This window comes from Panthera uncia, assembly GCF_023721935.1.
Source record: "Panthera uncia isolate 11264 chromosome B3 unlocalized genomic scaffold, Puncia_PCG_1.0 HiC_scaffold_1, whole genome shotgun sequence".
Classification (NCBI taxonomy): Eukaryota; Metazoa; Chordata; class Mammalia; order Carnivora; family Felidae; genus Panthera; species Panthera uncia.
In genome coordinates, this window is record NW_026057582.1 from 33390821 (window position 1) to 33417491 (window position 26671).

General features: G+C 37.4%; 1 protein-coding gene across 2 annotated transcripts in view; it reads right to left on the bottom strand.

Annotated features, from left to right (window-relative positions):
- Positions 1-26671, bottom strand: part of GPHN (gephyrin) — a 625620-nt gene that overhangs the window by 25852 nt on the left and 573097 nt on the right. For both annotated transcript variants that reach the window (XM_049611430.1, XM_049611431.1), the window contains one exon: positions 7157-7244. In XM_049611430.1, the coding sequence (XP_049467387.1) occupies positions 7157-7244 (88 nt within the window). The remainder of the gene's footprint in view (positions 1-7156; positions 7245-26671) is intronic.

Sequence of the window (26671 nt, forward strand, 5' to 3'; positions counted from 1 at the left end):
GGGATGGAGGGAGGGAGAGAGGGAGGGAGACGGGGGGGGGGGAGAGAGAGAGAGAGAGAGACTCTTAATTATAGAGACCAAACTGATGGTTCCCAGAGGGGAGGAGGAGGGAATGGGTGAAATAGGTGATAGGGATTTAGGAGTGCACTTATGATGAGCACAGGATGATGTACGGAAATGATGAATTACTACATTGTACACCTGAAACTAATACAACACTCTGTGTTAACTAACTGGAATTAAACTGAAATCTTGAGGAAATTTAAGCTGTAGAAAACTGATGATAAACAAGATTATTATTCATCTGAGTCTGAATGTGATGGAGGTGTTGGAAGGGGCAATCCAAGAGCCTCTCATCCCCAACCCTCCAGTTTTAGCAGGATCTAGAGAGAAGAGCCCCCATCTTAGGGCCACAGTAAAGTTTGCTTTACCAGGAGGAAGAAGAAAAACATACCAAAACAATTATATTGTCTCTTAAATTAAAAGGTGCTCTGTTCTGATGGACTTAGATAAATAACTGCTTATATAAATAGAATATTCCTAAAATTATCAGGCTAGAAGAAAATTTAACATATTTTAAATCAGCTACATTAAAAGGTATTCTTATAATTTTAAGAATCAAAGATTACAAGTTAAGGTAAATCTTTAGCAAATGAGATAAGTTTTAGTTATTAAGAAAACCCACCAATGTTCTTTTTCTTATTTATCAGTGTTAAGTATAATTAGGCAAATATTTTTTATTTTGCTTGGGTTTTTTTTTCCTAAACTTACATAGGTTTATTCATCAAATAAGCTAATGCTATTCCTATATATTTTAAGAATGTGAAAAATGTAATATTGGGTACAATATAATTGACTCTTTATCCTGACAAACTTTAAATTTCAATAGTAATTATGTTTGTAGTATGTCAGCTTGAGAATAATTTTCAAGATCTTTAAGTAACTTAAAATCTTATTGAACTGATATTAAATTAACTTAATCAATGAATAATCATCAGACACCCGGATGATTTCTAAGTAAGACACAATCCTGGGTCATTGATAACTAAGCATAATTTAATATACAGGTCTTCCTTCACTCATGATGGAGTTACCTCCTGAACCTGCTGTAAGTTGAAAATATCATAAGTTGAAAATACATTTAATAAAGCTAACCCACCGAACATGACAGCTTAGCCTAAGCTACCTTAAGTGTGCTCGGAACATTTACATTACAGAACCCTTCTGTAAAGCCTGTTTCATAATACAGTGCTGAATATCTTATGTCATTTATTCAATACTATACTGAAAGTGAAAAAGAGGATGGTTGTGTGGGTACAGGATGGTTGTAAGTTTATCAGTTGTTTACCCTTGGGATTGTGGCTGACTGTGAGCTGCGACTTGCTGTGGCTGCCCAGAATCACGACAGAGTATTGCCCTGCATATCGCTAGGCTGGGAAAAGATCAAAATTCAAAATTTGAAGTCTGGTTTCTACTAATGTGCATCACTTTTGCACCATTGTAAAGTTGAAAATTCATTAAGTTGAACTACCATAAGTTGGGTACCATCCACACTTTTGTTTGAAAGTTAATATACTTTGTTTCTTACTTTTATATGCTAGGGAGAAGCTATATCTTTAGGTCATGTTAATTAATATGTTTGTTCATCTGTACTACATCAGGAAAGTACAGAAAGGACGCATGTGGCTGTAGAAAGTTATATTCTGTGTGTTTATGAACTTTGCTAGTCTTCTCAAATGCCTACATATGATTTCTCAATTATCTAGTTTTCACTGTGAAAGAAAAAATTAGTTATTTCCTTAAACATTTTGATGAAATATGGGTGGTTATAATTATGCTAGTAACAGTAATGACAGAGAAGTATAACGATGTGTGTTCTTTTGTTTTTCAAGGAAAAAAGAATATTTTTTTTTTTAAAGTCCAGCCAGCCCTCAAAATATTTGATCTCAGGACACTTTACACGCTCTTATTAAAATTTATATGGATCCCTAGAGCTTTTGTTTATGTAGGTTATGCCTATTGATAGTTACTGTATTAGAAACTAAAACTAAAATATTTAAAAAAATGTTGGTTCATTTGGAAACAGCAATGATATGGTCATGTTGTGTTTATATAAGTAACTTATTTTTTATGCATTGTTCTATAATTTTGACAATTCCTTTAACATTTGGCTTAATAGAAGTCAGTTGGATCCTCTTACTTGTTTCTGTGTTGAGTCTGATGAGATATTACACAATATACAGCCACTGGAAAAACTCACTGTACATTTATGAGAGAAAAAAGAATAATAAGTTCAGATAAAGTCTTAGGAATAGTTCTGACCTTGCAGACCCACTTAAAGGGTCAAGGGACCCTTGTTCTTTGTTCTAAAGTAAAGTGGCGGTTTGTTGCAAAATATAAAATAACATGATAAAGGGCAAAACTTTGAAAGACACTTTTATTTGCCTTGGTTTATAATACCTGTGTCTGAAATGAAGCTGAGAACTATTTTAAAATTTTAGTAAGTTCATTCAAGTTTGATGAGCTTATTTCTTTAGTTTAGTGATTAATGTTTTCCCCATGAAACTAAAGGTTATTCTTTTTGTGTAATCTTCCTTTTGTGCTTTATGTTTATTTTGCCTTTTTTTAAAAGAAATAAAAAATAAAAAATGAAGTTTCCTCATTTATGAATGAGCTAAGATTTTTTACGATCATGCTACTTTCTATGTTTATTTCCAAATATTTTATTGTTGCTTTGAAAAATTAGGCAACTAGTATTGTTTCTCAGGTATTCATGATCCTATCTTAAAAAATTTTTTTAAATGTTTATTTATTTTTGAGAGAGAGATAGAGACAGAGAGTGATTGGGGAGGGGGGGTGTGGAGCAGAGAGAGACACACAGAATCCAAAGCAGGTTCAAGGCTTTGAGCTGTCAGCATAGACCCTGCCGCAGGGCTTGAACTCACGAACCGTGAGATTATGACCTGAGCCAAAGTTGGACACTTAATCAACTGAGCCACCCAGGTGTCCCTCATGATCCTATCTTAATTGAGGACTCAATTCTTTTTTGACAGCTCTTTTGATTTTGCCTTGTAAAGATGAGATCTAAGTTTAGTAAAAGGTAAAAATTTCAGAATATCTTTTACATCTAAAACTGTCTCTGAAATTTCCTAGAGGGTCCCTAGAAAATCACAAAGATTTCTTCTTTCATCTTATAAAAAGATATGTTAGAAAGATTTAGGTTTCTTCGATATGTTACCATTGTAAGAGGTTCATGGGTGGGGAGTTGCTGTCATATCTGAGAAGACATGCTCAGTGTGCCCAAGGTTAGATCCATATATGTGGAAGTTCATATAAATAGTTTAGAAACTGTGTAGAGATTTGGCAATGCCTTACTGCCCATATATGTTTGCACTCTCAGCGGGAACACATAAAAACTTTTATGAAATAGTTACATACTGTATCTCAATGGAGAATTTTACTTATCTTCTATTCTGAAATTATTAGTTACAGCAACAAATTAAGTACAGCCATAAAGTGTCTGTCATCTTTGGAAAGTTTCTGTTTTACTCTAATGCTTGCTTAAAGGCTCTGCTTTTTTTGTACCTGCAACAAAGACAGATTCAGAGCACTAGGGAAAAGGACCATGGATAGGTAATTTGAACTACTGACACTTCAAAGAATAGTCTCTTGGGTACAGGCACCTGAGGTGATACAGCTGAGATAACTTTTATATAGTACCAGTAGACTCTGTCAGGAGTCCCAGGACTCTTTAGAATAGAAACAGATGGCTTCATGAAAGCGGACTGCTAACCCAAATATAGCAGAACAAGAATGACACAGGACTGAAATAAACAATAAGTGAAATTTTATTGTATTTATTTGTTTGGAATACTGATTAATTTTAATAGTCTATTGCTGTATGGCTCTAGATTTGCAAAACAAAGTCAAGAAGGCCTATATGGTTAATGAACGCTTTTGCTGTTAAATAATCAGGGCAAGCCTTTGAGACCAGCCTTTTTTGGTGATCAATAATGATCTTTATGCTTATTTTGATCATATGAGATAGGAGGGAGACACTGTCAGGAAAAAATTAAGAGACTTTCAAATAGACAAAAAAAAAAAAAAATTACTGGGTGTCCAGTGTAGTGTATCCTCCTTGGTTATCTGTGCCTTTCCTTGTCTTTGAGCTATTTTTACAATCCTGTAGGTTGTGAAAAATTTATAGTAATGTAATCATTCTTTTAAAAATGTTTATTAATTTATTTTGAGAGAGAGAGAAAGAGACAGCAAGTATGGGGGAGGGGCAGAAAGTGAGGGAAAGAGAATCCCAAGCAGGTTCTGTGCTGACAGTGTGGAGCCTGACGCAGGCTCAATCTCACGAACTGTGAGATCATGACATGAGCCAAAACCAAGATTTGGAGGCTTAACTGACTGTATAGTACTCTGCATAGTAATGCATATAATTCTTTAGTTTTCATAGCAAAAAGCAGATACTATGTACTTGAAATTGTCAGTATTTTACAAAAGTAAACACTTGGGGGCAGAGGGAGGTGGAAGTAGGAAAAGATTTTGAGGGAAGCAACTGTGGAAGAGCCATTTTTTCTTGGCTGAGAAGAGGATTGAGGTCTGTGGGTCTCACAAGCATTAGGAGCTCCTTCCCCTTGCCCTAAGGCTCCCAGCCTCCCCATGATCCCAGTGTGTCTAGCAAGTCCCAAAGGAGCAAATAACTGAGACCTAATGGCACTAGAGAGATGCTCTAGGTGTATCCGGTGCAGACTGGTGACCACACGTGTCTTCCTGATCTGCTGTTGGCCTCTTAAGCCCTTTACGGTTTCTTGGCACAATCCTTGAGTGGGTGAGTTCCATAATGGCTTCATAAAATTTCTTGCCTGTTCTGTAGCATAGGTGCTCATAGTAGGATTTAAGTTGAATCAAGTAAATAAATTTCTTGCATACCTGAGTTTCTGCACACAAGATTCATGCTTGTTACATAATGCTTTTTGGATCTTTCCTTGACCTCCCTGCCTTTTCAGCGACTGGTTTTCAGGCTTAGCCCTTGGGCTGAAGCAGATATTCTGTTTCTTATGCTTTTCTTTCCTCCTGCCACTGAGTACAACTGAAATTCTTTTTTTGGCAACTAGAAGGTTGGCAGGAGTCTGCAGCACTTAGGCTTTATGTCTTTCTTCCCAGTTCCTTTTTTGTCTCATTCCCACTCAAGGAGGAAGAAAGGACAATTATTAGCTCCCATGGAATACTACGGGATGCCTAGTTCCTAAAATCTCTTCCCTAGTAAACTAAAGGTTTAGTGTATTTTACCATACAGATAGTAAAATAAATAAAACCAATGTGCTTTACTATATTGCTTCTTTATTTTTAAGTCCCTAGGAAAAATCACATATTTGTGAGCACTAATAAAGAAGGTTAAGGTTGAGAAGTGTTCTGTCCTTACCAGAGTTGAGTCACAATTGCCAAACCTATGTATGTTATAAGCTAGTTGCTTTCAGAAATATTGGAAAAGACAAACTTCAGGTTTTTCAAACAGGTATTGTTCTATAATTAAGCTCATTTGCAACCAAGATAAATTATACATGGAATACTCCCTGGAAACAAATTTAACATTAAGTACTCTTTTAAAAAATTTTTGTTTTTAATGTTTATTCATTTTTGAAAGAAAAAGAGAGAGCAGAAGCAGGGCTGGGGCAGAAAGAGAGAGAGGGACACAGAATGCAAAGTAGGCTCCAAGCTCTGAGCTGTCAGCACAGAGCACGATGCGGGGCTCTAACTCACAAACCATGAGACCATGACCTGCCAAAGTTGGACACTTAACCGACTGAGACACCCAGGTGCCCTAACATTAAGTACTCTTAACTTCAGGGTTTGCTCTTGTGTTACCACAGGGAGTTTGATGGTAATGAAAACAGACAGGCTGAAAATTATTTCTTATAGCTCTATGACAATGCAGACTTCAGCCCTGGCCTTTGTGATCTCAAAAGAGGTCTGCAGCAATTTGCTCCACCTGGGGCTAAGGACTTCTGTGAGACGCTAAGACTAACCTAGCCATCTGTCTGCTATAAGGAGAATACCTACCCACACTTCAACACTTTCATTCTTGGATGTAATCTGAGATGGTTGTCTTAGGCTGAGATTCTCTATTTTTCTTCTATGGTTTTTGGCCACTTAAGGGCTGTTTGTAAACACTCTAAAACTAGTTGTGAATGAAAGGTAGACATTCTCTATTCACACAACTGAATTCTGCTAAAGAGTAAGGTTATAAATTTAGGCAGTTTTATAGCTAGAGAGGGCAGAGACCAAGAACAATCATATATATAAGATCTAGCCAAAAATTAATTATGCTCTTGGAAAATCTGAATTTTAGTAAAAACTGCCATTCTGACAATATTTTTATAATTTTTCAGTTTAGTCATTAATATGAAAAAATAAAAGATGGAAAGGGATTATAGGCCAGTAAAAACATTTTGTGTTCTGAAATATTTTTGAGCCAAAACATCAGGTTGGTTACTGTAGTAAAGTATATTTTGCTTTTATAACATTATTCAGTAGTCCCAATAATCGTCATGAACCAACACATTTCATTAAGATATATAAATTTAATGATACTGGGACACTGGAATTAGGATTTTTAAAAGACTAAGCATATATTTTATGCAAATATACTTAGTCTTATAAAATCCTATATATGCTTATATATATATGTTTGCATTTTATTTCCTTCATTTATTATGATTATGAGCCTTATTATTTGCCAAAAGGGGCAATGGAATGCCTAATTCTATCTTTCTTCCCTCTGGGAAGCTAAGGGTTATCACGTTTGGAATATGTGGCAGGGGAGGACAGGATCTTGGAGCTTTATCTTGGGGTTAAATATCATGTATAAAGGAAGTCGTAATGTTATAGCAAAGTTGAGCGAGCAAAGAAACAGAAATCTACAGGGGAACATCGGAACCATTTTGCATGCTGTGGGATTCTCCAAGTTGCTCCTGATCTACCCATACTGCATCCCTTTTAGAATGCCCAGAAATTTCTGAAGCCCTAGGGATTTCCAGATTTGTGCAGGTCTGGTTATGGGTAACAGATATGTACCAGACTATAGTTAATAAACCATATGCAAGGACATTACAGCAGATAAATTTTCATGAATCCCATTTTTTCATACCTTTTCCCCCATGGATACACCCCCTGATGTGATGATGACATCAGCACGACTGATACCCTCATTCAAGGCATTGAGTAAGTCATCTGGGCTGGAAAGAAATAAAGACAAATAAGTTAATCATATGGACAAGATTTTACATATGAGTGCCAACTTAAAACTAAACCACTTTATTCACTGGGTAGGCATTAACATGGGTATAGCATTATACTATGTATGAAGTGACAATCAAAAAGGTCTCTGTCCAATAGGAGCCTAAGTCTTACTGCAGAGAAAGGACATCATAAGTGCAGAAATTGTGGCTACTGATAATTTCACAGGACTTTTTGTTCTAACAAGGAAGAGACATTGAGGTGTTGGTAGGCTGTCTAACCATCTCAGTTTGCCTAGGATAATCCAAGATTTAGTACTGAAAGTCACATGTCGTAGGAAATCCCAGGCAAATCAGGACAGTGCGTGACCCTAGATATTGGAGAGGTCACACAAGACTCTTTAGAGGGGATATGACTCAAGTTAGTTAGACCTTGAGAAATGGGCTGGATGTTTACAGGTGGAAGGAATGAGAAAAGGCTTTATAAAAAAGAATATCAGCCTGCAATGCAGCCTCACTGGGGATTAATATGGAGAAAATAAACTGTCTAGAACAGTCATGTAAGTCTATCTATTTTCCATTTGAGTCTGAAAGCAGGAAAGACCAGGGTCTCAGCTCAGACAATTGGGCAGGAGGATTTCCCTCTTACTCAGTCTTTCTTCTATTCAGGTCTTCAGTTGATTGGATGAGACCTAGCAACATCAGAAAGGGCAACCTGCCTTAGTTACTGATTCAAATGTTGGTCTCATCCAGAAACACCCTCACAGGCACACCTAGAATAATGTTTGGCCAAATGTCTGGGCACCTGATGGCCCTGTCAAGTTGACATATCAAACCATCAGAGTCAGACTATGAAGGGCCTGTTGACCACGAGAAATTTACCTTTATCCTCTGCACAATGGAACATCTTTAACATATTAAATAGGACAATGACATAAGCAGGTTTGAGATTTAGAAACTGAATTCTGTAGGAGTCTGGGGGAACTAGCATGGGCAAGGGCAGTCAGGAGGCTTCTGCAGTGATCAGGACATGGGGTGTCAGCTTGGGGAGCAGGTTGTGATGGAGACTGAGAGAAATGATATACTCCAGAGATATTTAGAACTTAGTATTGGATACGGGAGAGGGGGAAGAAGGAGAGGTCAGGGCTGAACCCAAGTTTCTAGCCTTGACAACTACAAGGAAGGAAAGGGAAGGGAAGGGAAGGGAAGGGAAGGGAAGGGAAGGGAAGGGAAGGGAAGGGAAGGGAAGGGAAGGCAAGGCAAGGCAAGGCAAGGCAAGGCAAGGCAAGGCAAGGCAAGGCAAGGCAAGGCAAGGCAAGGCAAGGATGTAGAATGACTGGGATAGGATAGTATTTTGGAGGGCCCTTAAGGTCAAAAATTGGGACTTCATCTAACAAGAAAAGGGTGGTGGTGGGGGGGGGTCCCTAGAAATATGAAGAGGCAGTAGGTATTTATTGGGGAAAAGAGGGTAGGAGAAAAAACTAGGAAGGCAGAGACTGTATGAAATATTCTAAGAGGGTAAAAGGACAGGATGAACATCAGGAATTGAAACTAGGCAGATTCCTGATAGTCAACTGAAAAGACAAATATACAGGACCATTGCTTGCACAGGTCAAAGGCCTGGGAAGAAGAGGTGGAGCAAAATCAAGAGTCTATCCTCTGGATGTTAGAAGGGTTACAAAGGCATACTTTGAGATTGATGAAGCAAGAAATCAAACAAAGTGCCAGGCATGAGGGCTTATGGGCAGATAGGAAGGCAAGGGTGAGCTAAAAAGAACTATCTAGTTACTATCTGAAACTATAAAGCACTGCACTTGCATTCCTCTTTAAATGACAGAGTGCAGGAAGGGAGGCTTTTGAGGAATATCTGTCTAGCAATACCCTTGTTTTCTGAGAACTTCTTACCTGTGCAGAGGGGATGTTCTCTTTCTCTCCCCTGGACATTCAACACGTACATCGAAAAAGGGAGCAATCCTAGCTTCTGCTTTTCTAGTTCTAGTTCTAGTTCTAGTTCTAGTTCTAGTTCTAGTTGAGGCCTATTTTGCTCCTGGGTTCCATGAGATAGCCCTACATCTTCCCATAAACCCCTCCTTTTTTTTATTATATGAAATTTATTGTCAAATTAGTTTCCATACAACACCCAGTGCTCATCCCAAAAGATGCCCTCTTCAATGCTCATCACCTACCCTCCCCTCCCTCCCACCCCCCATCAACCCTCAGTTTGTTCTCAGTTTTTTTAGAGTCTCTTATGCTTTGGCTCTCTCTCCCACTCTAACCTCTTTTTTTTTCTTTTTTTCCTTCCCCTCCCCCATGGGTTTCTGTTAAGTTTCTCAGGATCCACATAAGAGTGAAAACATGGTATCTGTCCTTCTCTGTATGACTTATTTCACTTAGCATCACACTCTCCAGTTCCATCCACGTTGCTACAAAGGGCCATATTTCATTCTTTCTCATTGCCACGTAGTACTCCATTGTGTATATAAACCACAATTTCTTTATCCATTCATCAGTTGATGGGCTTTTAGGCTCTTTCTACAATTTGGCTATTGTTGAGAGTGCTGCTATAAACATTGGGGTACAAGTGACCCTATGCATCAGTATTCCTGTATCCGCTGGGTAAATTCCTAGCAGTGCTACTGCTGGGTCATAGGGTAGGTCTATTTTTAATTTTTTGAGGAACCTCCACATTGTTTTCCAGAGTGGCTGCACCAGTTTGCATTCCCACCAACAGTGCAAGAGGGTTCCCGTTTCTCCACATCCTCTCCAGCATCTATAGTCTCCTGATTTGTTCATTTTGGCCACTCTGACTGGCGTGAGGTGATATCTGAGTGTGGTTTTTATTTTTATTTCCCTGATGAGGAGAGATGTTGAGCATCTTTTCATGTGCCTGTTGGCCATCTGGATGTCTTCTTTAGAGAAGTGTCTATTCATGTTTTCTGCCCATTTCTTCACTGGATTATTTGTTTTTTGGGTGTGGAGTTTGGTGAGCTCTTTATAGATTTTGGGTACTAGCTCTTTGTCCGGTATGTCATTTGCAAATATTTTTTCCCATTCTGTTGGTTGCCTTTTAGTTTTGTTGATTGTTTCCTTTGCTCCATAAACCCCTCCTTTGCTTAAGCTAGCCTCATGTTTTTTTGTTAACTTGAAATCAAATGGTAGCTCGGTGAGATAGCATATATTTCCCCAAATTTCTCTTGGTAGTGAAGTTTTTTCATGTCCCTTTACCTTAATGCACTATTTGATGGGGGAGGGAGGGAAAGAGGAGGTAAAGGGGGTGGAAGAGAAGTAGAAGATTTGTAACTAGAACATCATTTCACTCTTTTTCCAGGGGTGACAGAGGTAAGGAGAGGAGCTTGAGATTCATCTGAGAGGCTACCTTCAGTTCTCTAAGGCTCTATAAGAGATAAGCCAACTGGGAGGTGGTATAGCACAGAGATCAAGAGTATGCTCTAAAGTCAGATGCCTGAGTTTAAATCCTGGGGCTACTACCTGTTAGATGGAGAACCTTGGACAAGTTGCCTAACTTCTCTGTGCTTCAGCTTTCCTTCTACAAAGTAGAGATAGTATAGGGTTGTTATGAGGATTAAGTGACATAATACATATAAAACAGTTTATGGAATAGTATGCAGTCCAAATTAAGTTTTAAAAGAAAGGTTAGTTGTTGTTATTATTGCTGCACTACTGACAGAAGCTTATCATATAAACACACCTAACAATCTGGCAGAGTTCAACTTTAGCATGTTTGACAGTATAGGAGAATATTCATGACTAAAACAGAAGAAAATCATAGTTTGGGCCTCAGATACATTCAGAACTACATGTGAAAAGTCTAAATGGCTCAATAGCAAGCCAGGCCTGGTTCCGGCCTAAATAGTTTCATCTAATGTTCTCTTACTGGATCTGGATAAAATTCTCCTCTTCAAGCACTGGCCTGTCAATGAAGGTACTGGGGGTTGTTTGGCTTTGGGAAGCAAGCTCCCAAGGAGAAAACACAAAAATAGAAGTTTGAAAAATGGCTCACATGAGGTTCAAACTACAAACATAGGACTCTTTAAAATCATCCACTTAATTACTTATGCAGCCGAAAAGGTACCCAGATATTTAATAAAGTTAGGATCTATGTGTAAAACACTTAAAAAACTTAAAAAAATCCCTTTCAAAGTTAAACACATTGGGCAAACTTCTTGGAAGAATTATATTCAATAATGGATGTATTTAAAGAATTATTTTAAATGTTCATTTATTTTTGAGAGAAAGAGAGTGTGAACAAGGAATGGGCAGACAGAGAGGGAGACAGAGTATCCAAAGTGGGCTCTGCACTGACAAGAGACAGTCTGATGCGGGGCTTGAACTCATGAACTGCGAGATCATGACCTGAGGCGAATTCAGACGCTTAACTGACCACCCAGGGCCACCCAGGTGCCCCTAAAGTATTTTTGAATTAAGTATTTTGTACAGGTTTTTCATCAATCTTTTTCATTTTGTGTTAGGGAAAAAGATAGGAACTTATCTAGTTGTGTTAAAATACTATAAGATATACACATGTTGGGTTCCTGATTATTGCATGCCTAGAGCTCTCGGACCCTTTATCATTAGTGTGAGTCAAATGGTTGGAAAAAGGAGTAAATGGAAAGAATATAAACACAGGTTGATGTAGAATGTGCTTCTGGTGAATGGACAATGAATATCATCAACAAAATACAATTTTGTGTTAATATAATTTTCACCAATTTTATAATAGGTAATTTATAACATGTCAGCTCTAGAGGATTATAGTAAAGTCCTTGGAAACAAAGCAGCAGTGACATGCACATCTTCATGGATTAATCTTTGTATGTGGATAAAGGTCCTGGGATAGGCCAGCTGATGATGCAAATAAAAACACTTTTCAGTGAATTTTTTCTTAATCATTGTTTTTATATTATCTGGGGGAGATTTTTTCCCCCTATTTTATAAAACTGCAGAGTCATCAACTCTCCACATGAAAAATTTTAATTTGCAGAAATAAACTAAGAGGGATTTTATGCCAAGTCCTTACTATAATTTATTATGTTTCAAAGAATATTGTCAATGTTGCTTTCTACTCTGCTGCTCGTGTATTCCTGTGAATCTTAAGGTTGGAAAGGCCTTTGCGGGGCGGAGGGGGGGCGGTTCATTGTGTTCAGTATCACAGCTGGGTGCATTCTTTAGGTCTTTCTCTTCTCTTTCTCCTTCTGCCCCTTTCTTTGACTCTACTTTCTGTTGCATACTTCTGTGCCTGGGATCTAGTAAGAGATCACAGCTTACTAGAGGGACAGGTACAAATGTACGAAAACAGAGGATCTATGACTTCATTTATGTTGTATACTATAACTCCACTTATTACTTCACAGTCTGTGAGGTGGATTGGACAGGTATTATCATGCCCATTCTACAGAAAAGGAAAGTAATATTCAGAGCAAAGTAGTGTTTTAAAGGTAGACAGCAATAAGCGGCAAAGCTAGAACTAAAACCTCTGGATCCTCATTATGTGTTTATTCCATCCTACTGACTAACCAGACTGACTGTCCAGTTTTTTCAGGAGTATGAAATGTCATATGAGGAAAATTCTCATGAGAATGGGCCCTTGTGCAAAAGCACCAAATAGAGGATGTTAAGGCAAAAAAGTGAGAATCTGCCTATGCTAACTAGAAAAGTACATGTGGGGACATGTTAGTATAATTCTGGGGAATGAAATAAATGTGATTCTTAATCCTATATTTAGATGGAAACTAAGTAAGATTTTGACTAAACATGACTTTATGGGCTTGTTTACAAGTCAGACATTTGCTCTCTTTTTTATGATATATACTGTTAAATTAATTAATTAGTTAATTAACTTACTTTGACAGAGAATCTCAAGCAGGCTCCATGCTCAGCACAGAGCCTGATGTGGGACTTGCTCCCATGACCCTGGGATCATGACCTGAGCTGAAATCAAGAGCTGGATGCTTGACTGACCGAGCCACCCAGGCGCCTCTCATATTATATTTTAAATGACAACATATTTCCAATATAAGATAATAGCATAACACCCATGTATTCATCTCTCAGATTTGACAAATGCTCATATTTTTCATTTATTTCATATTCCCTCTCTGTCACCTTTTTACTTTTAAGAAATAAAAACAGATTTGCTTTCTAAGACTAGGCAATTATCTGAATGATAAAAGGAATAGGTAACAAGTATTATAATTGTGGATATTACAGTAGAATAAAAACAATTCATGATTTTCTCAGTTGTGTTAGAAAGAGCATGGTATATAATTTTCTGAAAGATGGGAGAGTAAAACTAAAACATTATAATCTGATCCTTTAATATGACTGTATATATCTCACATGTGTTTTTCATATGACATTACTTTGTACATATTAGATAATTTGGTATTTAAGAAATAAAAGTAATGACAATAACATGTATGTTGTAAAAGAACTATGCGCTTTTGGGTGCCTGGGTGGCTCATTAGGTTAAGCATCTGACTTCAGCTCAGGTCACGATCTCATGGTTTGTGGGTTTGAGTCCCGCATTGGGCTCTCTACTGTCAGTGCAGAGCCCACTTTGGATCCTCTGTCTCTCTCTCTCTCTCTCTCTCTCTCTCTCTCTTTCACACTCTGCCCCTCCTGTGCACACACACTCTCTCTCAAAAATAAATAAACTTAAAAAAAAAAAAAGAACTAGGCACTTTCACAGCTATGTGTTAATTTCATCATTCTATGAGTAGGCACAGGGAGAGAGGGCCCTGGGGTTCACAGAGGTGGTGAAAGGTTCAAGGTTACCCTATGTTCATTCTACTGTTCTTTTAAACTACAGTAATATTCACACAGTGAAATATATTTTGTTATATACAGTGTGCCTTCAGATAAAAACTGTTTATTATTCTAACCTAAATATATAAATCTTATTTGTATATGTTAAATAGAGATGATAAAAACCCAACAATTTGTACTTTTAAAATTTGAACTATCTTCTCAGCATTGCTACTGGAGGGGATACTGGATTAAGCAGATTATGTTTCCTAGGTATATACCAGTAGCTCTCCTTTTCTCAAAGTGCAGCACATCTTAAAGGAATATTGTGATATCATTTATTTCTTCATTAACAACTGCAGTTTTAATTAGATTTGAATGGTGATTAATAATAATTTCTTTGAAGATAAATCTAATACTAGCATTAGTCTGGATTTACTAGCACTTTCTATCCATTTTCACTTGAATTATTAAGTAACTACCCACTGTTCTCTTAGAGTACCAATATTATATAAAAGCATTCTACAAGAGAGCTGATTTAGAACAAAAAGCTAAAAAATGAAGTACTATGTGACAGAAAATTGAACTATTAATTGAAGGTCTAGAACCCAGTTTTGTCTCTACTGCTAATTAAGATGACTCTGAAAAACAAACATCACTTTTTGGGGTCTCATTATCCTTACCTGTAAAATAAGAACATTTCGACCACATTCTTTCTATTTCTAACATTCATTGATTTAAATTACTTGAAGCTAAGTGGAATATAGTTTAAGCACAAACGTATCATTCTTTCCTTCCTTTCTCTCTTTCTTTTTGCATTTCACTAGAACACTGGCAGCTTGCCATTGGTGCTCTGCAATTCATGAGCTGTGATTTCTGTGCCTTTTACCACTTGTGATCCTTTTTCCCACTACAACCATGTTCACCTAATGGCCACACTACCCTAGCAGCCTCCTGCGGGCTGAGAATAAATAAAACTCTCAGTAGGCAAAGGAAAATACCAGCAATCTAAGAGGCCAGCAGCTGGAGGGGGGTAGGATAAGCACAATATTTAGGACAGATGCTACTGAAGTAAAGCTGCTGGGGGAAATAAATAATTTTAGCAGCAATAACAACAAACAAAGCACTAATGGAGATAGACTTACAACATGAAAAGGATGTTTTGGAATGGAAAACATGATTTTCAAATTTTAAAATTTAGTAAATGAAGGTGGAGATAGTGCCTGGTGCAAACTCTGTCAGTGGCCTGAAAGCCCAAGTGGCAGAAAAACCTCAAAGGAATGTACAAAAATACAAAGGGAGGGAAGTCAGTGCAGGAAATAATAAGAAAATTGGAAGACAGAGCAAGAGACTGTAGATTACCAATAGGAATTCCAAAAGAAAAAAGGAACCAATGAAGGAAGAAAATTTCATTTATTTGAAAAGGTCTTGGAAATTTAAAAAAATGTACTGAGTTCAAGACAAGATTGCCAAAAAATATAAACCTAAGAATGTCTTGGTACAATTTTGTAATTTCAAGGATAAAACAGAAAATCTTACCAGCTGTCAGACAGAAACATGGGGGTTATTAACAAAGGAAAATAATATTAGCTTTGGACTTCTTACCTACAATACCCAAACTGCAAAACCATAGATTACCATAAATATACTCTGAGAAAAAAGGCCTGCAAGCTCTAAATCCTATACCCAGTCAGACACCATTGACCTATAAGGATAGAAGAATCATATTTGTGAAAATGCAAAGATTCAGATAATAAATCAACCAGTAATGTTTTGGAATAATGACTCTAAATGAAAAAAAATGGATCAGATCAGAAATCTCAAGACAGGGGAAGACAAGGAGGGTAAGAAGCATTTTTGAAATACATATATTAACACATTTATAAAACTATATATATAGCTAAATCTAAATGAATAATGATCAAATAAACTGGGAAATTATAATGTATATACTAGATATGGATTCCCCAGAAGGTGTACAGACTTACTACAAAAGACAACTTAATCCTCATCTAGAATTCAAAGCATTTTCTCAGCAATATCTCAAAGTTTACGGGTGGGAGGAGATGGGGAATTAAAAGTTCACTGATGTAGGGACATAGAGGAAATGGGAATGTCTTGGAAGAAGGCTATAGTTAGCACCTTTTAAAAAATATAATAGTGGAGAAATGCATATTTGATTATGAGTATCAGAAATTGGAAGGAAAGCACGAGGGGAATGGTAAAGTCTAGCATACCTTCTAAAGTAGTAAGGGGGCAAAAGGGAAAAATAGCACCTGGATGAAACCAATAACAGGAAAAAGGACAAGGAAGAAATAACAAAGTTGGATGAACTGTAAACATAAAGTAAGATGGGAGAAAAAATATCAAAGGAATAATTTATAGCAAACTTCATGGTAAAGCAAAATAAACTTTATGCCAGGATTAGGTTTATAGTGACTTAAGGCTGGTACGAGATTGAGCCTTTTTTTTTTTTTAAAGGTCAAATCCCATTTGAATGTCATTCACAAAGGGTACAGTGAAAGAGGAAAGACTGGAAATCAACAGTAGGGTAAAGAGACACCAGCCAAGTGTAAATAAGCAAAAAAGCAAGAGTGGCATATTAATGTTGAAGTGGAATTTAAGTTAAAAGAACTAAAAAGCATAGAGAGGCAATAAATTGTGATAAGAGGCAAATTTATAAATTTGATATGATAATGTGTAGCTGTCTCACAAGACAAGGTCTCTCATGTTATCTAGGCTTCTTGGTTGCCCTGACCTGTACATTGTAGGCACTCAATAAACAAACCAAATTAACCCTGGCTTCAACTCAATCTCTCTATAATAGCTTTGGGAATGAAGAGTGTGCAACTGTTACGACTATAACGTAATATAATAATACTGTCTGCAGATGGAAGAGAAGATACTACTTCGCATTTATATAATCATAAATAGTGCCTTCTTTGAAAGGTTGTCATATAGAAGAGGGAGTAAATTTATTTGGTATTGCTCCAGAGGGCAGAATTAGGACTAATGGATGGAAGAAACAGGGGTGAAGAGTTTGACTTGCCACAGCAGCCATTCAGCAAAAGAATGAAGATCTTTCTCACTGAAAGTGGCAAACAAAAACCTGATGGCTAGCTGTCAGAAATTTTCTCTAACATCTTCACTAGGTGAAAGTCTGAACTGGCTAACATCAGAAGTTCCTTTCAATTCTAAGATACTGTGATTCTCTGGAAATAACTGAAATTAGTATAAACACAACGACTATTTTCCTTTCACATAGAGACTGAAGCATAGAGGGAGAAACTGACTCCAGCATTGCAGTGTAAGACTCATCTTGCAGATCATACTTTTTTCCTCTCACTTTTTGAACATCAGGAGCATTTAACTATTTGACTTGAGTAAACAAAGTAAAAGCATTTTTCTTCCCAAAGCTATGACATTCACTTTCAGCTTGGGGAATGGCTACCAATAATAATAATAAGAGTACTCTCCCCAGAATTCCAACTTAATCAGACATTAAAAAAGCTTAAACTTAACAGAAAGGTAAAGCATATCTCAAAATAAATCTATCAGGGAATGCATGTAGCTTTCTCAATACTTTATGTACTTCAATTTCTGTGAAAGAATATGTCTAGAAGGTATAATATCTTTTGACTATAACATCTTTTCAGATTTCAGAGGGCTTTGGGAGATCATTTTCACTTCAGACTTTTTTTGCTTTTTAAAATCTGTGTCTGCCTTAAATTACTATAATCCTTATTTATTTGTTTGTTTATAAAGTAGGCTCCACGCCGAACATGGAACCTGAACTCAAGACTCAGAGATCAAGAGTCAGATGCTCCACCGACCGAGCCACCCAGCTGCCACTAAATGATTACAATCCTGATTCTGACATAAAAAAAAATTTTTGTTTTGTTTTATGATGAAGTCTACCATAAAATTCAAAACCAAGACAGAGCCTTTACCCAAGTTTAGATTTTATGGATTTTAGAGCATTCAGAATGCAAATGCAGTTTTATTTTAAAATATTTAATATAAACACACAGATGGACAACAGCTGCTAATTAGTTTCCTGTTTCATCTGTTACACCAACTGTGAGTTGTATCATTTTAAAATGAGTGAGGATGACAGTAGAAAAAGGAGAAAAATTGTAGGATTTAGAGATTAAGGAATAATGGCAACTGATCATACCAAGATAACAAGAAAACAGTTCTGAACATAAACTAACCATAGACTAATTTTGTCAGAGGTCAAGGATAAATTCCTCAACTGCAAGTATTTTCTGGGTATCTACTTCATGTATTGAATCACATTCCATACTACATTTAGCCATCATTTAGTCCTTCTTCAGTCCCACTGGGTGTTTAGGCACTATAAAGTCATGTAAACACAGAAGAAAGCATGGTCCCTGCCTTTAAGTTTATAAGCAAGTGCAGAAAACATATGACAAAAATTTAGGAAAATAAACTAGGCAATGAAATTAATATCATTGATGGAATTCAAATACATAATTAAAGTGAAATTACATATAAGGTAAAATGGTATAAATGTTGAGTGGTACAGAATTTTCAGAATTGGCATGGGAGAATCCAGAAAGGCTTTCTAGAAGATATTACTTTCTATGGGGGACAAGTAAGAAAAACATTTCTAAATGTACAGTAATACCCAGAAGTTATGTTTAGAACAATTGGCAACATCAACTATAACAGCAACTCTTAAGGGTTAAGAAAGGCAACTATAACAGCCACCAAAAAAGTCTGTCCCTGGGAGTGGGAATAATCTCTTGTTGTTAAACCCATCTGTTGGGGTGCCTGGGTGGCTAGGTTGGTTAAGCATCCCACTCTTGATTTTGGCTCAGGTCATGATCTCAGGATTTGGGAGTTCTAGCCCTTTGTAGGGCTCTGCAAGTGATAGTGTGGAGCCTGTGTGGGATTCTCTGTCTCCCCTTCACGCTTTCCCGGAAAAATAAACATATAAACTTAAAAACAAAAGAATGTGCTTTCATTTATTAAAAAAAGCACACATGTTAAAGTAGAAAGCACATTTTTGGTTGGCCAATAGAAAATGAGAGTCCTCTCTTAATAAGCAAATCTATTTAGAAATCTATCAGAAAATAAATTATATTGATTCAAAATTAAAACTTTGCATTTTGAGCAGGAAAGGGTATTTGTTTCTTTTTAAAAAATGTTTATTTACTTTTGAGAGAGCACATGAGCAGAGGAGGGGCAGATAAAGAAGGGGACAGAGGATCCGAAGCAGACTCTGAGCTGACAGCAGCAAGCCCAATGCCAGGCTCTAACTCACAAACCATGAGATTATGACCTGAGCTGGAGTCGGACGCTCAACTTACGGAGCCATCCAGGTGCCCCAAAAGGTATTTATTTCACAAGGGAAGAAAGGCAGTTTATAAAGATGACAAGAACTAATTATTTGGATCTAAATTCTCCTTGATATGTCCACTCTCACTGCTGTTGTTTAACATAGTGTTGGAAGTGCTAGCATCAGCAATCAGAAAACAAAAGGAAATCAAAGGCATCCAAATTGGCAAAGATGAAGTCAAGCTTTCACTTTTTGCAGATGACATGATATTATACATGGAAAATCTGATAGACTCCACCAAAAGTCTGCTAGAACTGATAAATGAATTCAGCAAAGTCACAGGATACAAAATCAATGTACAGAAATCAGTTGCATTCTTATACACTAATAATGAAGCAACAGAAAGACAAAGAAACCAATCCCATTCACAATTGCACCAAGAAGCATAAAATACCTAGGAATAAACCTAACCAAAGATGTAAAAGATCTGTATGCTGAAAACTATAGAAAGCTTATGAAGGAAATGGAAGAAGATATAAAGAAATGGAAAAACATTCTGTGCTCATGGATTGAAAGAATAAATATTGTTAAAATGTCAATACTACCCAAAGCTATCTACACATTCCATGCAATCCCAATCAAAATTGCACCAGCATTCTTCTCGGAGCTAGAACAAGCAATCCTAAAATTCATATGGAACCACAAAAGGCCCTGAATAGCCAAATTAATTTTGAAGAAGAAGACCAAAGCAGGAGGCATTCCAATCCCAGACTTTAGCCTCTACTACAAAGCTGTAATCATCAAGACAGCATGGTATTGGCACAAAAACAGACACATAGACCAATGGAATAGAATAGAAACCCCAGAACTAGACCCACAAAAGTAAGGCCAACTAATCTTTGACAAAGCAGGAAAGAATATCCAATGGAAAAAAGACAGTCTCTTTAACAAATGGTGCTGGGAGAACTGGACAGCAACATGCAGAAGATTGAAACTAGACCACTTTCTTACACCATTCACAAAAACAAACTCAAAATGGATAAAGGACCTGAATGTGAGACAGGAAATCATCAAAACCCTAGAGGAGAAAGCAGGAAAAAAACCTCTCTGACCTCAGCCGCAGCAATTTCTTACTTGACACATTCCCAAGGGCAAGGGAGTTAAAAGCAAAAATGAGCTATTGGGACCTCATGAAGATAAAAAGCTTCTGCACTGCCAAGGAAACAATCAACAAAATTAAAAGGCAACCAACGGAATGGGAAAAGATATTTGCAAATGACATATCGGACAAAGGGCTAGTATCCAAAATCTATAAAGAACTCACCAAACTCCATACCCGAAAAACAAATAATCCAGTGAAGAAATGGGCAGAAGACATGAATAGACATTTCTCTAAAGAAGACATCCAGATGGCCAACAGGCACATGAAAAGATGCTCAATGTCACTCCTCATCAGGGAAATACAAATCAAAACCACACTCAGATATCACCTCACGCCAGTCAGAATGGCCAAAATGAACAAATCAGGAGACTATAGATGCTGGCGAGGATGTGGAGAAACGGGAACCCTCTTGCACTGTTGGTGGGAATGCAAACTGGTGCGGCCACTCTGGAAAACAGTGTGGAGGTTCCTCAGAAAATTAAAAATAGACCTACCCTATGACCCAGCAATAGCACCGCTAGGAATTTACCCAAGGGATACAGGAGTGCTGATACATAGGGGCACTTGTACCCCAATGTTTATAGCAGCACTCTCAACTATAGCCAAATTACAGAAAGAGCCTAAATGTCCATCAACTGATGAATGGATAAAGAAACTGTGGTTTATATACACAATGGAATACTACTTGGCAATGAGAAAGAATGAAATATGGCCTTTTGTAGCAACGTGGATGGAACTGGAGAGTGTGATGTTAAGTGAAATAAGTCATACAGAGAAAGACAGATACCATATGTTTTCACTCCTGTGTGGATCCTGAGAAACTTAACAGAAGACAATGGGGGAGGGGAAAGAAAAAAAAAAAGGTTAGAGACGGAGGGAGCCAAAACATAAGAGACTCTTAAAAACTGAGAACAAACTGAGGGTTGATGGGGGGTGGGAGGGAGAGGAGGGTGGGTGAGGGGTACTGAGGAGGGCACTTGTTGGGATGAGCACTGGGTGTTGTATGGAAACCAATTTGACAATAAATTTCATATTTAAAAAAAAAACAAATAAAAATTCTCCTTGATAGAAATTTCTACTTTTAGAACATTAGGTAAACACCAAGATGTTAGGATATGTTTTGTTCACAAATTGTAAGATGTAAGGCAACAGGCTTTGCCCAAATAATCACTGTACTGTTAACTCTATCTTGATAATTCCTCCTAAATGTGCTAGTTTTTTAAGAATCCAATTTGCTGTCTCAGTGCTTGTTCCTTCTGTTTCATGCTCTAATGTGAAGAGGCAGCTTCACAAATTGGCAACAACAGGAGCAGGCAATTCAAATCCCGCACACCAATCTATGACAGAGCCTAGGAAGCCCAGTATGATTTGAGTGGGGCAGGCTACTGTGATGGCAATTTTCCAGAAGGGGGAACCCTTTTCTTAATTATGAGAATTTCTCAGCCCTGCAGGCCTTGAAAGGCTAGAAGGGCTAAGTCAGCAGTTACAAGCTACATTACCAAGCTGTTTTAAAGCTGCTGTAAAAATATAAACAGCTGAATAGTTAAAATCAGTCTTAGACATTATATAAACTCGATTAATGCTGAACTTTATCTAAAAAAAATTTCCCAAGGGGATTCTGTATATTTGGATCATGATTACTGCTTATTTCATTGAAGAGGTAAATGTATAACATCCATCTATTTAAGCCCAAGGAAACAGCTCCCCAACTTTTTAAATTAGAGGCTTCCCAAATCCATTTGGAATTCTGCTCCCCTCCCAGTTTATATTTCTTTTTCTTCAGAAATATAAAACGAATTATCTCAGCCACAAAGCTTTACATTGTGCGTTTTTGGGGGATGTGTCTCAGTAACGGAATTCTGTTGTCAGTGCCATACTTTCTTGCCTGTTCCTATGGCTAGGTTTTTGGACTCACTGTGAAGGGACCCTGTAAGATTCTTCTGGACAGTTGCATAGTTTCTAGGTTCCATGGAAAGAAACGGTAATATACGAAAAGACGGCAGGGCTACCTGATCTAGGAGATGTATTCCTACTTAGTGCTGTGTACACAGGGGGTACCAAGACACTCCTTCATGGAGCTTCCTGCTGGGAAAGAAAATATCCCTGGCTAACTATGAACAAATCCTTTTTCCACTCTGTATAAGCCACATAAAACAGCAATTTCTCTGAGAAATTTTATCAGGAAAGTGAGGGAAAGGAAAAACAAAGAAAAACATATGTGCCCAAATGATGACTATCTTAACCAAGTCTGCCCACAATTATCTTGGCTGGCAAATATGGTGTACCATACTCATTTACCTATCCAAACTTCCTCATTTGTCTCCGACTCTTCCCCCACAGTAGGGAAATAGTAGTAGTTCATGCTGCCTAGAGGACAAAAGGGGGCTAAGAAGTCATTGAACCAGCCATGGGAAAAAGAAAACCAGGACATCTACTATACCATATTCAAGGTAGAAACAGGATGGAGCTTAGAAGTAGTTTATCCCTATAGACTCATACCAATTTGTGCCAATTAGAAACCTCTAGACTTGACTAGTTTCATATTCAGGTCCATACTCAGTGGTCCCTCTCTTTCTTTTTCTGTTACTTCCTGGCACTTATTGAATAGTTACCATGTGATGGCACTGTTCTAATTGCTGAGGATACAGTCATGAACAACTTGTTTTACATGCCTACCAGCAGTTGAGGACAGCAGTTATTTACCATTTTACCTCTGCCATCAACATAGTTTTGGATACGGCAGACACTCAACAAATGGTCACAAAATGAATAAAATAAAAATTTAAAGACACTCGCAAATAATTGTGGGTATATGCCAAGATTTAGTTATAGAGGTGTTCATCATTTACTTGCAAATGAGAAAGATTAGAAACAACCTAATGCCTAACAATAAGGGATTGTATAAATAAGTAATATTAAACTTTATACTAGAGAATAATATATAGGCATTTAAGTGATATAGCAGAGAACTATGTAATCAGACAGATGTTTATGGTACATTGTGGAAAAATGAAAAGTTATACTAAGAGTATGATTTCTTTGTTTTCTTACACTCACACATATAAACTCTATACACACATAGAATTGAAGAATAAAAGGAGAGTAATACTGGGTAACGGGATTATATGTTAATTTCCTTTCTTTGCTTTTTTTTGATGAACCTATATTTTCTAAATTTTCTTCAATGAACATTTGTTTATTCTAAGATTAAAAAGTTACATTAAAAATGTACACTAGAACCTCTAGAACAATGGCCCAAGAGGTGCATAATAGAATTGGACCAGGAATAGAAGATGATCATGTTAACCCATATCTAAAGTCTTTTAATGTCTTACTACTAATTACATCTCTGTAGACAGCATTAAAAGATACCATGCAGTTAGTACAAAGCTGCTAGCTTCAGGTAAGTCTTTTTTGCACAGCTAATTTGTAACTGACAGGTTATGTAAAATTGGTTGTTTGTAACCTAGAACACCTTTCTATATAAACATCTATAAGTACTACACATGGTGGGTATGATTCTAGGGTAAACAAACAAACCTTAATTTAGCTCATAATGTTACTCGTATATTGCGGAATTACCCTGCAGTACTAGCCTGAACTGTGGAAGCAAGCTGGAAGACTGAAGAAACAATGTTGAAATATAAAGCATTTGCTTATGACACCTTCCCACCTACCTTTCTTTAGTCATTGCCTGCGGCCAATGCACTTCTTGCTGGGCCCCTAGTATCTTGCTATGCTAAGGTTCTGTTTCCGTACAGTTTTCCCACTGCCTCAAAGAACTCCAAGTTCTAAGTGATTTACTCCTGTTCATTCAGGACAGCAGATTTACTCAGATGTTGGATGTCTGGTTTAAATGTATTCACATTAATATGCAAACTTTCAAGTAGAATACTTTTTAACACAATTGTATCTTTAAATATTATATTATCAGAAAGTATAGCAAAGTGAATAGAACACATTCAGCCAGTATGTGGGATATCTGGGCTTAACAAACATCTCTCCTAAATAGGCTACATTGTGAGGGTCAGGCAGCAAGGAGATTAACGGTACCACTAAATTGTTCTTGTTGTTCCTGGCCTTCCCCCTTACTTCTCAAAATGCTTTTTCTCCCTTCCCTTCTTTTAATGTAGTGACAGAGACACTTTATACGGTGAGTAGGAAAAAGGAAAGAATAAGGCTGGCTGTTTGGGAATCTAGGTTATTTGTAAGTTGAATAAATGTAGGGCTGACTACCAAAGTATTATACATTCACACTGTGTGTATGGTCTCTTTTCCTTTCTCCTTTATCTCCCACCCCCACAAAAGATACTATGAACTTGGTGTAACAAATTATCCAAACATAATAAATATCGCAAATGCAGCCCCAGCAGCTGTGAGAAGAAAGGTAAAGGAAGAAATTATAAAAGGAAGACTGTAATAAATCCTCCTGTCATTTTCCTCATTTCTATATCATCTATATCATCTAAAGATTTGGATTCTGCAACTCAAGTCTTTAAAATTCATTCATAACTACACAGTTAATATGTAATTCACAATTTAAACTAAATTTTCCCCTCTGGCTTTTGAAATGTTCACAGCTACTATTTACTAAGGGGTTTTATTCATTAAAATAGATATAGTCTATTTAGTTTATTAACCTTAATATTAATGAAATACAGATGCTAACTCCAATTAAAAGGGTAGCATGGCAGAGCAAAAGGTTCTAGAAAGGACCCCGGAGTTAAGACAGGCCTGGGTTGAACTCCTTACTCTGCCTTTTACTAGCTGCGTAACTCTGAACAGTTCAATTTTTTTAAGTTTCAGTACTATTATCTCCAAAATGGGGATAACAGACACTTATCTGGCTCTGTTGTTTCAAGAGGCTTAAATAAGACACATAAGTGAGAGAACGTAGTACAGTGCTATTTATATATGATGGGTACTCAATGAAGACTGACATGTTTGCAGTAAGGAGTCTGGAGAAAATGGATGTATATTGGGTGGGAAGGGAAGAGAGGAAAGGATCAGAATTGAAAACTCCTTTGTATTCTTACTAATAACTGTATCATTCATCTCTGTAGTACCAAGGACTGGTACAATACCTGACACAGTAACCCCTCATAAAAGTTTGTTGAATTATTAGGGTGTGCTTATCCATATATAATAAAGCCCCCATTCTGCCACAGGTATAGAATACACACCTTAGAAAGGTCATATTGGTAGCAGAATCGAGGGTGAGTTAGAGGAGAAGAAGACTTAAGGAATGGACACCAGTTAAGATGGCAGTCTCATATGTCTAGACAAAAAATAAATGGAGCCCTGAACTAAGCCAGGACAGTACGGATGAAGGGATGAGAATGCAGAGAAGAAATATCAAGAAGGGAAAATCTCTACGACTTAAATACAGGGGTGAGTGAAAGAGAGGACCTATGATGACGTGCTCAGGTTTCTTCTGGCTTGGGTGACTGGGTAGGTGGTGAGGCAGTCACTGAGATAGAAGAATGAAAGGAAATGGAACAGGGCAGTCGTGGGGAGAGGCGGTGAGTGAGGTGAGGGGATGGTGAACTGATTTTTGGACAGGTTGAGTTTGCAATGCCCATTGAATTTTTTTTTTTTAATTTTTTTTTTAACGTTTATTTATTTTTGAGACAGAGAGACACAGAGCATGAACAGGGGAGGGGCAGAGAGAGAGGGAGACACAGAATCTGAAACAGGCTCCAGGCTCTGAGCTGTCAGCACAGAGTCCAATGCGGGGCTCAAACTCACGGACCGTGAGATCGTGACCTGAGCCGAAGTCAGACGCTTAACCGACCGAGCCACCCAGGCGCCCCAATGCCCATTGAACTTAAAGAAGATGCACCTAGGAAGTAAGTGGATCTAGGCATGGAGCTCAAGACAGAGATGAAGTTTGGGAGTCATTGGCATAAGGAATCAGGACAAAAAGCCAAGAGGGAGCAATGGGGACTCCTAAATTTAGGGAATGAACATAGGAAGAGGAGCTACAAAAATCAAGAAAAGATAAACTACAAATAAAACATGAAGAAGTGGAAATGGTGTACTGCTAGAGAGGAATGTAAAACTGTGGTAGACAGACCTAATAGCTGGGTTTTGCAAGCATTTTATTTGTGTTTATAGTCACATACCATTTTGATGAGGCTTTGTAATCCACATGAAGACAAATCAACATTGACACTCTTCTGTTATATGTAATAA